The 18407-nt window shown below is 36.5% G+C and overlaps 1 protein-coding gene across 1 annotated transcript in view; it reads left to right on the top strand.

Annotated features, from left to right (window-relative positions):
• LOC108374548 (uncharacterized) overlaps positions 1–18407 on the top strand; it is a gene marked incomplete at its 3' end in the record, with an annotated part of 26144 nt that overhangs the window by 4779 nt on the left and 2958 nt on the right. The window contains exons 2-4 of the mRNA XM_017630526.1: positions 2987–3240; positions 11331–11476; positions 12438–12876. Coding sequence (XP_017486015.1) covers positions 2987–3240; positions 11331–11476; positions 12438–12876 — 839 coding nt within the window. The remainder of the gene's footprint in view (positions 1–2986; positions 3241–11330; positions 11477–12437; positions 12877–18407) is intronic.

Genomic DNA, 18407 nt, shown 5'->3' with positions numbered 1-18407 from the left:
TTTAATGTTCGGCTTCGCCCGAACTTAGACTTTCTTACTTGTTTTATTTAATTTACGTTTTAGAATCTTATTAAATTTTTTTAATTGTTCCTTTTCCTTTATTTATATAAAATTATTTTTAATCTAATTTAAGTTTTATGTACTATTTCCTTCTTTTTTGATTAAATTTGTTTTCATTTTTTTTCATTTTTACTGTTACAAAAAATATATATATTTTCTAAATTTAACTTAATTATTAAAAAACTTATTATTAAAATGCAAAGAGCATAACGTTAAGATCTCTTCGTTGCCAGAATTGACATTTGTCTTACGAAACACTTTTGTCTTTCGAAAAACAGCGCTGAGTTGAAAGATAGTTGCCAGAATTGCCCTGTTAGTTTTTTTTATGTACGTCACAACGAGCCGTTCAGGAGTGGTTCACGTTGAAACTCTGAATGATACCGAATTTGCAAAATGCTGAAAGAAGCAATTTGAGTCCAAATATTTTTACCCTTTGAAAGCTTCGAAAGCCTTAAAATTCAAACAAAATATATCAGATTTTCGCAAATTGTTGAAAATTCATACATACGGAAATAAAAAGAGTAGTGTCTTGGTTTACACAACTAACGAAACGAAAATCAAATTTTCTTAAATTTTTCCGCAGGCATTTCGGGGTGGTGGTGTTCGAACCTCACACATTACGATAATAATGCCAAAACCTCCAGCGAACTGAGTGAGTTTCCATAGCAATTTGAAAATCCACTTAATTAATTCAAGAACATATTGCTGGCGCAAATAGTCAATAAAATGCAAATAAGCTTACGCTGTTGCCAAAAATTTGTTCACCGCCGCCAAAAACAGCGTCAAAATGCAAGTTAGCGAAAACGATAGACAAATTGATGGCAGTCCTCACGCGCTTGTATTTAGTTATACCCAAGTGTGAGCTGCTTCTGAAGCGTAGCTGTACTTTTACAATCGGCTGATGACGTTCACATTGACGTACATATGTATCTAGCCACCCAAGGCCGTCTGCGAAGACGAATTAACCTTGAACCTGTAACACGCAAAGGGCAACACGTAAAATACAACGTGCAGTAATATCTTACTAAATACTTATGTAATACAGTTTATGGAGCAATGAGTCAGCGAATATAAAAAAAACAACTGTTAATAGCGTAGGAAAACAGTAAAATGCTTAGTAGTACAGGAGAGAGACGGCAGAGAGCAGGAATCATACATACATATGTTATACATTATTCATTATTCGCGCTTGTTACACCCAACTACAACTAATTTGATATTCAAAAGAGGTACTCAAGCACGTCAACTTGCATAGTTGGGTACATATACACAAACAAGCGCAAGCAGTTAAAAAGTTTTCGTTTTAAGTGGATTCCCTTTTAAAAAGTTCGACCGATAACTCTTCGTCTTAGGGATGTTACGAATATCTGCATTCGTATTTGCTTATGCAAAATAAATTAATTAGAAAAAAACCTTTATTGAACTTTTCATTTTATTTTATAATTGAAATGTTTGTGTTGAGAACGTAAACAAAAAATCGCACTCAAGTTTTTACTTTTCAAATTTGTTCTTCTGTCTTCCAAAATGCGATTTGTCAATCTATTTCAGACGTGCAGGAATTTATAATTCGTTTATAACTTTTACATAAATATGTACCTCACTGGAGCTCGTTGCTCCAATCGCGAAATCTCCGCCCAATTTTATTTTACTTAGCACTTGAGTTTTGCCGTACAATTTCGCTTTCAAATGCTTACCCGCAAGGCGAATTCATACAAGGTGGTGTTACCGAAGCGGCTGATTTCAAGGCGAATAGTGCCGATTGTCAAAATGATGTGTTGGTTTTACATTTTTTCGTGTTCTGATTGTCACCGTGCGTTAAATTTTTTAGTGTTTTTTGTTTTTGTTTTTGCGCTGCTGCTATCATCTTGTATGAATTCGTCTTGTTTACATGTTTCAATGAATTTTTAGGTTTTGTCATTTTGACATATTTTTCAAATTTAACGTGGCTCAACATAAAAGTTCCGCAATAACTTGCAACATTTTTGTTTACTAGTACAAATCTCTACTAGTTCATGCGGCATATTGAGTTTCTACGACAGCTTGCTATTCAGTGTGGTTCTAAAGTTCACACTGGAATCTCTAAATTCATAAGGAATAACAAGTCGGTCTTCTCCGTAGGTTTGCCAGACCTACCCCATTGAGAGGGCCATACCCCGTTTTGACTTTCTGTCTCTCTTGCTGCGGAGGGTTGCGTAGGTCCCCCATTTTCGAACGAAATAATTCACTTTCCGCCTAAAGCGTCCTCACCTCCTTCGCTTTTTCCACAGCCTCATCGCCATCTTTAGCTGCCTACTCCATTACCTTTAATTCAGTCAAGATTTAGGTCTTTCTCGACCTCGACTCTTTCTAGCGTGTTCAAGTTGCCGCCTTTTCGGTTAGGCTTCTTTAACCGTTGATATACGATTCCCACACTACAAGTTATTTTGCCATGCTCTCTTGGTGTACAGCAAGTCTTTCGCCTATTTGTTGATTTTGGATATGTAGCTCTGACTCTTTTCCGTCGGCTTAGATACCTCGTGTACATTCCTACACCCAGTCGGTATATTTGGGTTTTGTTGTCGCTGTTATCCTGGCTTGCGAAGCGGTTTATCGCCTTTAGCGGAGCTTTTCTGCCGCTTGATAGCCGACCTATCGTTTTCCTCGCCGTTCGCATTATGCACTTTAGTTATATTCTTAAGAATTTTATTTTATTCTAAGCCGCATTCATAAGCAACACCGGTTGTCAGCGTCTCGACCCCTTGGCGCCGCTGCTCTAATTGCACTAAATTTTTGTTTTATCTACTCTACTTATAGTATATTGTTATGACAAAAATTGCAAGATTCCTTCCAACACAACAATGATAAAATGTTTATTTTTTTTTGTAATTTTTCTCCTCTCGAGTTATTCTTTAATTTTTATCAAATTTTATATTCTTTTCCTTTCCAGCACAATTCGAGCGACGGCAGCGGCAGCGGGAATGCCGACGACTACGACACTACCGGCAGCAGCAGTGATGGTAGCAAGCGATGGCACATTGGTGAAAAACGAGCGCAAGTATGTGGACCATGCCAGACACGCTGCAGATACGCCAACTACAACGACAACGAATGATGGAAAAACTATGGCCGAGCAGAGTGGCGTGAGTCACGCTGCAAGAAGACTACGTCGTGATATTGCTTCCTCGCCGGCGTCCATGCACGGTAAGTGAGTTGAAAGGCATGCAGAGGAAGGTCGATGTGTTTGTGATAAAGTGCAGAAAATGAGTGGGGATAGTGAGTGCTCTGGGGAAGGAAGGCGTCGCTAATGGCGTGCAATGCAATTGAAAAATGTTTATTTATAAATTTTTTTATTTCTCGTTCACTATGTTTATTTACCTGTAGTATTGCCGCTGTTTATAAATTTTTATTATTTATTTGGTTTTTTTTTTTTATGAGCGCCAGAAAAATGATTACACTCTTTATTAATAATCATGCCACCAGAGATGGCGATTGCGCTTGCTGCCGCTGTTGCTAGTATTTATAACAAGTCACTTGGCTGTTATATTTAAACTTTTTTTTCCTTTATAATAGTCGTGTCCCTTGTGGCTGAAATTTGCAAATAGCCATCAGCTTGCTTTTATCATTATTCCGCATCATATTTTATTTTGTGTTCGGTTGGGTTGCAACAGCGTTAGTGGTGGCCACAATACATTTTCTTCAATGCATTTTCATTTTGCTTACGGATCTACTTTGGCGGTTCGATGGCGCACGCTTGAGTAATCCGTTATTATGCAGAGGATGCTTATTTTACTACTTATATGTAGTAAGTATGTGCGCGTACAGAAGCAGTAAGTATATAGTGCTGTGTGACTTAAACGAGCGATTGTATTGCACTATACTTATGGATTTATATTAATCAAGAAAAAGGCTCGCAGGTAAATTATGTGAAGAGTTTAAGGTTTAAAGTAGCGACCGCAAACAATGATTATTTTATAAATTTTAACAAAAAAATCATGTTGAAAGAGAAATGTGAAACAAGCAGTAAACCAAAATCCTTTTTGTTACTCGAACCACCTTCAGCGGCACTAATTTTTATTTTGTTAAAAAAAAAAGTTTAAAAATTTTTCTGAGTTTTTTTATTGGTCTGAAAATAATCGTTATTTTTGAAGTTTAATTTTTTGCTTAGAAAATAAAACAAAATTTTTTCAAGCAAATGCTAAAGATAAAGTTAGTTTTAATAGTAATGGTATTGGTAATCTTTACGGTATTGGTGCTGGTAATGGTAATGGTAATATTAATGGCAATTGTAATAGTAATGGCACTGGTAAAGGTAACAGTAATGTGGTAATGGTACTGGCGATTGTAAGGGTAATGGCAATAGTAATGGTAATGGCAATGGTAATGGTAATGGCAATGGTAATGGTAATGAAAATGATAATGGTAAAGCTATTGATAATGGTAGATAATGGTAAAGGTAATGCTAATTGTTATGGTCATCGGGATTGTAACGGCAGTTCTCGTTTTCGTGTTTACCTTCGTATTCGTGTTCGCATGTGCAGTCGTTTTCGTTTTCGTTTTCATCTTCGTGTTCGTATTCGTTTTCTCATACGTCTTCGTACTCTTATTCGTACCCGTGCTGCGTTCATATTTATCCTCGCCCTCAGCTTCTTAATTATCTTCTCTTCTGTTTTTCTTTACGTAATCACATCTGTCATAGTATTCCACGCGGTCTTTCTTTTGATTTTAGTCCTCGTATTCCTCTTCGTATTCGTGTTCGGCTTCATATTTTTATTGGCTTTCACCTTTGTCACCGTGTTCGGTCTTCTTTTTCGTATTCGTAATTGCCTTCATATGCATGTTCGCTTTCGTGTTCGTCTTTGTATCCATCCTCTTTGTATTTGGATTTGCGTTACGCTTAGTATGAATCAGTCCTTATCCTTCAGGGTATCAAATTATAGTTTGAATACTATTTATTTAACGATTTTTAAGCTCACTACCGCTCTTTAAGGAAAAATCCATAAGCTACTTTGGAANTGTTCGGCTTCATATTTTTATTGGTTTTCACCTTTGTCACCGTGTTCGGTCTTCTTTTTCGTATTCGTAATTGCCTTCATATGCATGTTCGCTTTCGTGTTCGTCTTTGTATCCATCCTCTTTGTATTTGGATTTGCGTTACGCTTAGTATGAATCAGTCCTTATCCTTCAGGGTATCAAATTATAGTTTGAATACTATTTATTTAACGATTTTTAAGCTCACTACCGCTCTTTAAGGAAAAATCCATAAGCTACTTTGGAAAAAATTAAAAACCAAAATTTGAACGAAAAAAATTACGATTATTTTTCAAGCAAAAAATAAACTCNACCAAAATTTGAACGAAAAAAATAACGATTATTTTTCAAGCAAAAAATAAACTCAGTAAATAAATAATAATTTAAAAAAGCATTGATGACGAAAAAAATGCATAGGCATTCACACACTACTGTTTAGTCTACAAAACACGCAATATAAAGATATCGATATGCACCTCTTTCGGGGTTTTGTAAGTTTTAGGTGCGCAATTCATACAGACTATAATATAAATGAGTATTTTAGTTTTCACGGTTCGGTGGCGCTTGGCATATTTTGTAAATTTATGGCGAAAGCAAGTGCTCCCAGTACACAAGTTAGACCGAAAGGCCACGCTTACTCCTACATACATGTGTAGTCAGAAATTGCGTATACGCAGTGGGGTAGCACTTAGTGTAATATGTTTTACCCAAGGCAAATGAGCGAAAAAAACATTCATGTGTATTTGGTTGTTGCTTTTGATATTTAAAGTGTCACAAAACAGGCTATTTCCTATAAATATCATTGTGGGCGGTGTGAATTGTAAACACAAATTTAAATAAGAATATTAAGAAAAGAATAAAAATTGGTGCAGCTCTCTTTTTTTGTAAATCTGTTTCATTCCAAAAGCATCAATACATCCTTTGTATAGCCCAGTTATCAGCGATAATGCAGGCTTGCAATCGCTTCGTTTTTGAAGATTTACATGCAAATACATTTTGCAAATTAAAAAATTTTTGTGAAAAAAATTATAATATACATATGACAGTTTAGTAACCAAATAATTTTGAAAAAAAAAAACTCAAAATAACTGCTCTCCTGCTACTACCTACTTATTTAACATGGCTTGGTTTTACCTTATTTCTATTTAAATGATAACAAATCCACATAAAAGTTTAAGCATTTCAAAGTAAACTTTAAACATTAATATGGACAACATTTTATTAAAAAAAGTTGAGTAAACTTTCACAAATCTGCCATTTACACTGGCATTTCTGTGGCTGCAAAAAAAAATACCACAAAATGTCGCCGCAAATAAACGAAAAAAACAATCTAATCCAAATAAAATTATATTTGGTGGTTTTGCGTACATTCCGTTAGACCACAAACTAGGAATTTGAATATCTACATATGTATGTATGTATGTACATATGTACAAATATTTGTGTATGCAAAATTTTATGTAAATTGCTTTGTAAGTTACGTATACGCCCCAGTAAATTTCCATGCGTTGAAAGAGGCAGAGTTTCGAGGTAATCACTGTATTACACGAAATCAAACACTCATTTAAATGGCAAAACATTGAGAAAGTGAGTTAAAAATTAACATATGTACGCATATGCACATACTTACATCTATTATGAACACGCATGTTAATCTAAATATATATACATGGTCTTACATACGCTGTTCTTTGAAGTCATTAGTGAAATGTAAGCATATTTTGCTGACTGTTCAAAGTAAATACATATATTCGTATGTATTTTTACCTTCCCCAAAATGTGTTTTTGAGGTTGTTACAATGTTAGATTTCAAATCGTACATGTGCTTTCAGCTTATCTCTTTTAATATATGTATATATTAACATATGTACGTATGCATGTATGTATGTATGTATGTGCATACCAAGGTATGCCTGTAAGCAATTTGCGCTTTGAAATTGTTAAGTAAACTGTTTGAAATAAAAGTTAATGGGATTGCGAATGNGTGTGCTTTCAGCTTATCTCTTTTAATATATGTATATATTAACATATATACATATATTAACGTATGCATGTATGTCTATATGTGCATACCAAGGTATGCCTGTAAGCAATTTGCGCTTTGAAATTGTTAAGTAAACTGTTTGAAATAAAAGTTAATGGGATTGCGAATGCCCGTAGCTACGCTCATTTAACCTCTCTTAAAGATTTTGTACCTAATATGATTTTGCTGTTTATTGGTGGCGGTGTCGGTGTGTATGTTAGCAAAAGCAATTTGCCACGTAGCTTTGATTTTGAGAATATGGAATCCTAATTTGATATTTAAACTGTTAGCGTATGACGCAAATTGGTTTGAATTAGTTTCAGGTTGTAATACTTAATATATAAAAATCTCTGTAAAATTCTTAAAATTTCAACTCAGAACAGTTATTATATAGTAGAAGATCCGACAAGGGCACGGACCTTCACCCATCTGTTTAATGGATGAAATCTACTTTGTATGAAATTTAACGTATTAGGAAATATTTCGCGGGGTGGGTTCGCTGAAAAAATCCTAGTCAGGATATTTTTAAATAAATATTCAAAAATAATTTTTTTCTTTTCGTTTTGCACTCATTTGCTTAATGAAAAAATTATATATATATACCAATCGAAAGCATAAGTTCCATAGAATATGTTAAAGAGATCAGTGAAAATTATTAGTATTACCTAACTGTTTTTAGCTACCAACCCGATAGGTAGGCCAGGAAAAAAATAGAAAACCCAACGTTTTCACATTCTAGTTTATGTGGCCGTTCGCGCACTGGCAAACCATCAGCGTTGTTTGTAATATATGTATAAAGGGAATGATGAGACGAAAGCTAAGGGTTTTTTAACCCGGCCAAAATCGCTTAGGCGGTTAAAGCGGCCAAATAAGCAGAAGAATAAGGGGTTTTGAATGCAGCTGTGAAGTAGGCAAACTTTTAAGGTAAATAAGTAATAAGTTATTGGTGATTAGCTGTGCGCGATATCATTTCGCAGGCCTCGGTTAAAGCCACGGTGGAGAGAATACAGAAGGTGGCGCCGATGGCAATACCGCTAATCGGCTCTCAGTTAATTTGACAGAATCAGCTGTTTTGCTGACGTCACAGTCGAGTTGACAGCAATAGTGATGTGCTGAATCAATACTTTTAAGTATCCAGTACTCTCGATACTCGGTACCCACACATTTAGGTTTCGAATAAAAGCGCACATAGGCCAAAAATATGGAAAAAACGGTGGACAAAGAGGTGGCGGTGGAATGTTTCTTGGATGTGGAGGGCGCTTTCGACAAAATGGAACATTCATTAATACACAATTGCGCACGCAAAGGGGTTGATGAAACCACATGCCGCTTGATAGCAAAGGTACTTAAATCCTAATCAGAGGTAGGTTCGAAGACACTTTATCCAACCTCCTACAGAATGCGGTGAACATAGTCGTCAATTTGTGCAGCAACAATGGTTTAAACGTAAACCCCAAGAAGACTAGCATTGTCTTTTTCTCAAGGAAAAGGAAAAGGGACAAATTACTAGGACCATTCCTTNCATTAAATCTAGAACCATTACTTCCACTCTAGGACAGGAAAGAGTCAGATTCTTAGCTACGAAAGGTTGCCCGCAGGGGTTAGTGATCTCCCCTCTGCTATGGTCCATGGTGGTACAGGAACTACTCTGCCTTCTTAGAGAAAACGGCCTCAACGTTAAGGGTATGCGGCTGACATTTTCCTAATCAAAGGTAGGTTCGAAGATGCTATCTCCAACCTCCTACAGAATGCGGTGAACATAGTCGTCAATTTGTGCAGCAACAATGGTTTAAACGTAAACCCCAAGAAGACTAGCATAATCTTTTTCTCAAGGAAAAGGAAAAGGGACAAATTACTAGGACCATTCCTTCAAGCTGAAAAGATACACTTTTCTAAAGAAGCCAAATAACTAGAAATTATCCATGAATCCGCGCCCAGATAAAACTATTCAAAAGGCCTGGCCTCTGTTCTGCACCTCCCGGAAGCTTATGGGCCGGAATTGGGCATTAGACCTAACTGGCAAGGCGGATGCATGATGTCATCTCCAAACCCAAGAAAGAAGCGAAGCGAAGTCCACGCAGGCCAAGTTCAGCGAGGTACACCGACTGGCCTGCGTTAGCATCACTGGCGCGATGAGAACAACACGAACCATCGATATCGAACAATACAAATCTGATTACGTGGTGTTAAACAGGCGGCAAAAAAATTACACTAAAAATCAATGCGAATTCTTAGTCGCTTTGTTATATTAAAATGTCATGGGCTATAAAACTGCATACCCTAAAAAATCTGATTAAAAAAGGTTGAATTTCGAATGAAAATTGTTAGATTTGTTAGCACGGTTGTAGTAGTTATAGCATAATAAGTTTATTTACAAAAAATTTACCAAAAAACTGTGATTTGAGAAATATTGTAAATATTTAAAAAACTTGTGCGCCGGTGCATGTACATAGTTACGTCGTTTGTGTGCGGAAAAATATCTGAAACCAGAAATCTTCATCATATTAAATTTCGATTTTCTCTCATGAACTGAAGAAAATAAAGCGCCAAGTTTTCTTTATGAGCCAGTTTGTGAAATAAAATCTTTTATCCAAATATACTAGACACATTTATTCGTACTTATTCCCAAATTCAAGTCTCCTTCGGCCATCAATTTTAATTTCATTCGTCTGTGAACTTTATTTTGTAAACGCGCTTTAAGTTGGCGCAAAGGTGAATTATCTCTGGGCAAATTTTGACGAAGTGTAATAAAGTTTTATACGAGATTGGGAGAAAACTTTAGCCTAGCTTTCAATTCAAAAAGTTTAAGCAGGGTAAGTTGAGATCATGACCTCATTTACTAGGGTCTATAAAACACATATACATACGTACACATATACTTATGTACTGTAATATGTATGTAAGATTGTGCATAAATCAAATAAATAACTGAGTGCTATGTACGCATTTATACTTCCATACATCGGTCATTCCATGTATTTAAAAGTGGAAACGACATAAAATTTTTAAATGCCCTAATTATCTCTATTTCAATAGTAACCTCTTTTTAATGGCTTCATTAATCAGTTGCAGGATATTTAAAAGAAAGTAAGTTGTAATTTTCGTTTATGGAAATTTTTACTTTATGCATAATTACTTTACACCAATCATAAATTTAAATATTTTTTAAAATAAAAGCGTATAGTTCATATTTTACAAAACACAAAAACAGCTTTAGTGAAATTCAAGTGTTTTGGCTAAAATTCGTCTTTCAGTGCACAAAGGTGTACCACAAATCACATTCATTCAAATGATAGTTACCCAAAACTTGGAAATCGTTTGGTATTTTTGTTAAGGCAATTTTATACATTTGTTATCGTTCTACGTCAAAAAATATCTTTCGCTGTTTCATAAGTTCCGACGACATAGTTATAATTCACGATTGATCGTATTCTGAAGTAAAATGTCTTACCAGCCACAATGGAATGACCCATATATGTATAAGTGAATCTGACCATTGTACGTTAAATAAATAGTATGTACAAATGTTTGCTGTGAAAAGATACTTAAATCTATCAGAGTTAAAAACTTTTACAATTTCATTAAATTCGCAGAAATTCCGAACAAACGTCCAATGTGCCTTTCGACGTTGTCAAGTAGTATCTGCACTGATAGCTGCGATTTGCAATGTACATACATACATATGTAAATGGGTATTAATAGCTACTTGTAGTTTTAACATCGATATCTTTCACTCAGCAAGCCGACAGTGCCCCTTAAAAAAAAATGTAAAATTGAAGTGCACCTTAAATTTGCATTTTTTCGTTTCTGATTGCCAGACTCCTTTTAATTTCCTGTACTCATTCTCGAAAGGTGTGGCCAGCATCCTCAGCTTAACTACATCTTCACCCAATCGCCGCCATGCAATTTGGTCGGCTGAGTGCCATTTTTTATGTATTTANACCTTAAATTTGCATTTTTTCGTTTCTGATTGCCAGACTCCTTTTAATTTCCTGTACTCATGGTCGAAAGGTGTGGCCAGCATCCTCAGCTTAACTACATCTTCACCCAATCGCCGCCATGCAATTTGGTCGGCTGAGTGCCATTTTTTATGTATTTAATGTATGTATTTGTGTGCTCAGTTTATCCTTCAGCTTACCTTTTCTTCCTGTGCAGAAACGCATTACAACTTTTTTCTTTCCACTTAAATTTTCATGAAAATGTAAATATTTCATTGATTTTCTTTTTGCGGTCTTTTTAGCTGATCCCGTTATTGAATTTTTCAACCCGGATCACCGTAAAGTGCTCGAAGAGCAGGATAAGGAAATACGCAAACGTACAGGGCTGAAGGGTGCAGCGCCGGGAGGTGATGAGTGGATTTACCTAAATACCTACTGTCGTGTGCCGGTAAGTGAGAGTGCAAGCTGTGAGTATTTAGCATAAATAAAGAGTTTAAACTTAAGCTTTAAAAATGCAAAGATAGGTGATGCTTGTTTTTTTTTTTCGATATGCACGGCTGATATTTAAATCGAAAGAACTTGAAATCAGGGACCGAACATAACAGTTATTGATGAAAATTGTCAAGGAAAAATTCACTATGAAGAAAATGTTCTACAACGAAGTGATACATACCAATCGATTGCTTTTTTTACCGAGTCTCAAATTTGAAAATAAGTTTTTATTTGCAATTTTTTGCAAAATTAAAAAGAATAACTATTATTTTTGGTTTTTATATTACCATTCCAGAATAACAATTATTTTTAATTTTTATTTTATATATCTTAGATAACAGTTATTGAGGACATTTATTTGTAAAAGTCATAAATAAACATCAGTCAATGACTTTTACTTTTAAAGGTCATCAATATAAATTAGTCACCGACTTGTACTTTTTAAATCATCCATATAAAAGTCACTAACATTTTTCGCAGTTAAGACTGTGTTGGGAAACAAAAGTTTACTGCGACTTATACAAATGGCTTTTATAAGTATGATTTAAAAAATAAAGGCCAGTGACTGATTTTTATTTATGACCTTTATAAATAAAAGTCTTCCATAACTGTTATCTAAGACGTATAATTTAAAAATCAAGAATTTACTGTTATTTGCAGATTATTTAAATAAAAATCAAAAATAATTGTTACCCTGGATTTATAGAATAAAAGTCAGAAATGACGGTTGTTTAAGGAGTAATTAAATAAAAGTAAAAAAATAATTTTTACAGAGCGATTTTTTTAATAAAAGCTGTAACTGTTACCGTCCCTGTTTGAAATATAATAAATACCTGTTGAAAACATTATGCAATACATAAATATTTGGCTTTCTTCCTTTGAAATTAAATAGAAAAACTTGGATTTTTTTTTACCAGGAAAAAATCATAACCGGATTCTGCAAAGGCACTCAAGACTACTGTCCACCGGCGCCACAAGGTCCACCTGGCCCTGCGGGTGCCAAGGGCCCCACCGGACCGCCTGGTCTGCCGGGCATTCCTGGGCCAAAAGGCAATCGCGGTGATGTCGGACTACCGGGACCGCGAGGAGTAGATGGCGCAAATGGGCCTATAGGACCACGTGGACCCAAAGGTGACATTGGTATACCGGGGCGAGCTGGACTTGATGGTCGTGATGGTGTACCTGGTGAGCCTGTCCTAGATGGTGTACCCGGCCGTGCAGGTGCTGATGGTATACCGGGCAAAGATGGGTTGCCAGGTTTGGATGGTCGAGATGGATTGAACGGTAAAGATGGTAAGGATGGTGCATCGGGACCAAAGGGTGCACAGGGACCACCTGGAGAGCGAGGACTCAAGGGTAAGTTGTTAGAGTAAAGATAATCTTATAGTTTGATGTGAATTCTTTTATGTAAAAGATTTATTGAAACTCGGATTAGGATGAAGATATAACAGCCTTGTTATCTATATCGAACAATATGCATCATGAGACGTAGATGTAGTTTTAGGTTTAACGTGAGTACCTGCAGCAATCCAATGCCGTCCAATCTCCACGGAGCCCCTAAAGCTCAACGGATCAATTCAATGCGAAGATCTGCGCCCCGAAATGCAAGCATCTCGGTACCATTTGGCAGTGTGGAATGGACACACTAACCACCTTGGTAGGGTTCGAGGCCTACCTAAACCTCTGCCGTGCTATGGGTCCGGCACCCGGTTGCAGTGCAACTCCACACCGAGCCAACACGACTCTCACCGCATTTGGGTTTAAACCACAGCCACCACGATACTCCCCGAAGGGGCCGTACCCATGAACAGACCGGAGTAATGCTCGCCGGCGAGATTTGCTGGACTGGCTCAACTCACCCTGACCCACTTAACTGACTCAGCTCACACTAGAACGACTTACACAACTACTTCACTCCCCATTCATACTCCGTCTTGCTCGTCTCACACGTTCGCCTCGCTCGAGGGCACCCTCCGCATCCAGGAGCGATGACACCACTTGCTCAACTTCCGACCGATCGAGTTGCTCGACACACATTCAACATCTTGCTCATCTCACACGTCCTACTCGCCTCGCTTGTGGGCACCCTCCACATCCAGGAGCGGTGACACAGCTCAGCTTTCGCAACGGATCGAATTGCTCAACACACATTCACCATCTTGCTCCATCTTGCTCATCTCACACGTCCTACTCGCCTTGCTTGTGGGCACCCTCCGCATCCAGGAGCGGTGACACAGCTCAGCTTTCGAAACGGATCGAATTGCTCAACCTGCGCAACTTTTCCACCATTACCAGCGGTTTCCACCACACTTTTCCTCCAATTCAACATTATCACCATTTTCACCATTTTTTCCATTTTCTAGTCGTGTAAGCCATGTCAGTGTTTGCCTTGCCAGCCTTGCAAGCCTTGCTTGTGTCACCAGTTTTGCTCGTCTCGCCAACGAACACACTCCGGGGGCATCTGTTCCCCGTGGCACCATTTTTAAAGTCTTTGGTATGACTCTCGAAAGCCCTAGACTCTTCTTCCAGTTGAGCCTCCACCTACTCAGGACTGGGGTACCCGGGATTGTGACACCCGTAGCCTCGCAACGCGAAACCCCCCTGGGCTCGTTGGTACGGTAATCTTCACATCGGAAACTGCGTAAGCACATGTCCTACACAGGTTCCCATGCGAAGCATCCCTGTTAGTTCATGCCGACATGGAAACCCCTTAGGGCAACCATGTCACCACTTAAGGTCTAGCCCCGCGACAAGGACAATCATGAGACGTAGAATGGAACTTAAGCACTTTAAAAAAATTTTGCCCTAAAAGGAATATAAACGGATATGCTTTAAGTTTCAAGGGCAAAACGAAAGAACGCCGAACATAGGTCAGCATTATGAGAAGACTTCCATAGCTTTGTACTCTGTAAAAGAACCATAGACAAAAATTGGGGTCTGAACAAAGGCATCTGGATTAGTACAAAGATTAGTACAAAAGCAGATCTCGTATCTATTATATATCTGGTCAGATAATAAATATCAACCCTGTCTCCTCTTTGTTTGAGAGAACAATCTCCCTTTTAGCCGGTACCGCTTTTCTGAGCAAATTTGGCTTATTTGCGCACCAGAGTACTGAAACTATAATTGTAGGTAAAAATATGAACAAAGAAATGTCAGGCATGGACGGTTCAGCAGCAAGATTTAGCGATCCCTCGCGCAACATTACATTTTTGATAGATGGCTCGAAGATAATTGAGAAAGAAGCCCTAACTCGAACTACACATTTCAATTGTAGGCCTACTACAATATCTTTCAAAATCGAAATATTCATAAAATCTGTATTTACAGTACGATTTTGATAGAATTAGAAATCTGTACTGCAGGTATATTAAAAATAATTTAACTAGCAATTTATCCACTCGAAGGCGCTAGTGTCAAGTTATTCAGAAAATCCTTATTTAAAGTCCGATTTTGATGAAACAATATATTTGCAAAAATATCTAATTGAAAATGCACACTGCGTGGAGCTATATTTCTACAATTAGGGGATTCGCAAAACGTGTTAATCGAAATATTTAAGCTTATTTTTTTTTTTATATAAAATAACAGTTAAAATTGCTTTGGGGGCGGGGGTGGGGACTAATTACATATTTTTTTTATTAGTTTACAAACAATTCGGTGTAGTTCGAAATCCCCTAAACCATTTCAATCATTATTTTACATAAAAAAATGTTTAGCTTAAGATTTTACCGCGGTTAACACGCCTTGTTAATCTCCTAGACATGCAGAAAATTGTTTTTAAATTCATCTAGGTTGTATTTTAACCCTTAAAATCTGCCGCAAGTACATATCGATGGCTGAGTGGAAGATCGACCTATCTCGGCAGCCAGTTCGAAAACGCTCTATCTCAAAAAACTTTTCAAGAACGCCCTATCCAGCTGCCGATTCCCAAACGCCCTATATCAGCATATTTTCAATACATTTTGAAGTGTGATAGGGCGTTTTTGAATCGAATTTTGAGATAGGGTGTTTTTCAATTAAATTCTAAAATAGGGCGTTCTTGAAAAAGTTTTTTGAGATAGAGCGTTTTCGAACTGGCTGCCGAGATAGGTCGATCTTCCACTCAGCCATCGATATGTGGAAAAGCAGTAATGTGGCTCGAAATTTCATTCCATAGATGCAGAAAAGACCAGGGATTCTTTTGTTAAAATATCAGCTTAAAAACATATAGCATAATAACTACAAGCAAAGTGTATATGAGTTTATATACAGTAAGCGACAAAAATATGAATACCCTGACTTCTTGAAAGTTTATTTGTTTAAATTTTTCATAAAAATTTTACTTATTAAAAGATATAGTGCCAACAGCAAAAACCACAAGAATCAACTTTTTTATTTTCATACCGAGCTCGTGAAAATGCAAGAAATACCAAAAAATTGTCACCAAAAATTTAACATTTTCTAATTCGATTTCTTAGAAAAATTTCAAGTAAGCAGTTGTTTAGTTTTGTGTAAAAATAGATTTTGCTCTTGCGTTATATGCAAGGTAATGCGGAACACGACAAAAAATATAAAAAAAAAATCAACGGTAATTTTTTGCGACTTGAAACTTGCACTTTACTATACTAAGGGCCATTTTCTGAAGTAACCTTTAACTTTAAAGCTCACTTTATATTTAAAGGTTGGATTAAAAATAAAGCTATGTCTAAAGTTAAGCATTTCTATTATCGGTTTTTGCCGTATGTTTGTTTCTTGGTTGTAAACCAATTGAAAACCAAAAACAAAATGCTTTACTTCAAACACAACCATAAATTTTAATGCAACCTTTAAATATAAAGTGAGCTTTAAACTTACAGGTTACTTAAGAAAACGGCCCTAAAAATTACATGCTCAAAATTTTTCTAAGACATCGAGTCGAAAGATTTAAAATTTTGATGAAAATTCTTTCTTTCTTTAAAGAAATCTATTCTTGTAGGGTTTGCTGTTGAATGAATTAATATAATATAATAGATTGGCGCTTACAAATATGTGTTAGTGCTTGGCCGAGCTTCTCCTCCGATTTGTGGCGCTGACTCCGAACGGCGATTGTATTTTTATGAGAAGCTGTTTTTCATGGCAGAAATACACTCGGAGGTTTGCTCTTGCCTGACGAAGGGATGACCGCTGTTAAGAAAAAACCTTTTTTTCTATATTTTTTTTTGCGATGTTGTTTTGACCAGGACTTGAACCCCGGCCCTGCGGAGTGGAAGCGCGCACTGCTTACCACTAAACCACAGCGGCCGACTGAATGAATTATAATTTTATAAAATAATAAGAAAAATTTGGTATGGTAAATAAAAATAAATAAAACCGTCAAAACGTCAGGGTATTCATTTTTTTGACGCTGACTGTATTTTGCTTATAGCTATGATGGCACATATATTTGAGCTCTACTCATAACTTATTGATTCAAATTTCGTGACTAATATTATTCTAGTCCTCCTACCATAATTGGCCTCCATTTATATCTACTATGTGGGAGATTAGCGTTAGTGGAAGCTGCATTCAAAAAATAATTGAACTAAAACGGGCAGAGTCAATATATGCTTTTAGCGTAGGGTCAATAAATAAAATAAATATAAATAATGCGTTCTTTTGTACACGCTTCCATTATGAATTTTCGTTTCCATTTACAATTTCATTTGTTCTTGCTTATCGGGATGGCGCAGTTATTGTACTAGTTTAAAAATATGTATATGTATGTTTGTACTTCATGCAAGTTAAAGAGCTGGCTTCACTACAGGTTTCTTAAAGTCGTACTGCGTCCTTTAAAGGAAAATACTTTAACCTAAACGCTTATACTACATTTGCATATGTATGAGTTCACACAGCAATGATTACTTTCTCCGACTAGCTGAAATTACTTTCTCAGTTGCTGGCTGAGATTTATAGTTGGGAGTAGTTGCATAGTTTTAGGAGCTGCTAAAAGAATATCTAAATTCGCCACTTCGATGCGGCGCAATTTAGAGTACTTTGACTTTTTCCTTTGTTAAATTGGCTTTTGCATACTGATTCTTCTCTGATTTGTTTCCATTACTTGGCCTTGTATTGCCAATCTAAAGATTGTTTTTTTTTTTTGCGAATATCCTTGTTACGTATTCACTATGGCAGCTTCAATGTTGTTTATCTTTTTTCTTTTCTCGGATGCTGTTTGTTGGCATTGTTTGTTTACTGTTTTTCTTTTTCCTCGCTCATTTTCGTTTGTGTTGATTGGTTGTTTTTGGAAAAGCTTTTCGCATGGTATTATTCCACCATGAGTTTTTGGAACTTTTCTGAAATGTTACTTCTGAAATGTTGATTCAATGTTACCAGGAGCAAGTAAATTTTTGCTTAAAGAAGTAAAGAAAACATTTGCTAATAAAGAAGAAAGCTTTGCTTTTTTTGTGTCCTTTATGGGATGCTAGAGGGTAGTAGCTATTTTTTGTATGAAGCATTTGTGCGCTTTTATAGAATCAAATGCACATATAATATGCGGCAGTTTCCGATAGGCCTTGAGGCAAACATTTGTATTATATAGATTCATATATTGGGCCCTATGAATTACAACTAATAGCCCATTTCCACCAAGCGCTTAATTGCAGTTAGGAGCCCAGGTAAGTGCAAATAACGTTAACGTAAGGTGATCAGCAAAGTTCATTTCTTACTTTGAGCTTTTTTGGTCTCGATTGCTTGCCCTTTATGAGAGAAATTACCCCCTCGGAGCTGTGATCGCCTTTTTCCGACAGGCATAAACTGCAGTTAAGGCTTAGTGTAAATGTATTATAAAAAATTGCTCTTTCTTAAAATTTCAGAGCTTTTACTCGATTTATTTAAATACATTTTTAACAAGTAAGAAAGTGTAAGTTCGGGCGGAGCCGAACGTTAAA

Source organism: Rhagoletis zephyria, unplaced genomic scaffold, assembly GCF_001687245.7.
Source record: "Rhagoletis zephyria isolate East Lansing unplaced genomic scaffold, Rhagoletis_zephyria_1.1 Rzeph_scaffold_07827, whole genome shotgun sequence".
Lineage (NCBI taxonomy): Eukaryota > Metazoa > Arthropoda > Insecta > Diptera > Tephritidae > Rhagoletis > Rhagoletis zephyria.
Note: the sequence above shows the minus strand (reverse complement) of the source record. Positions and strands in the feature narration are given on the sequence as shown.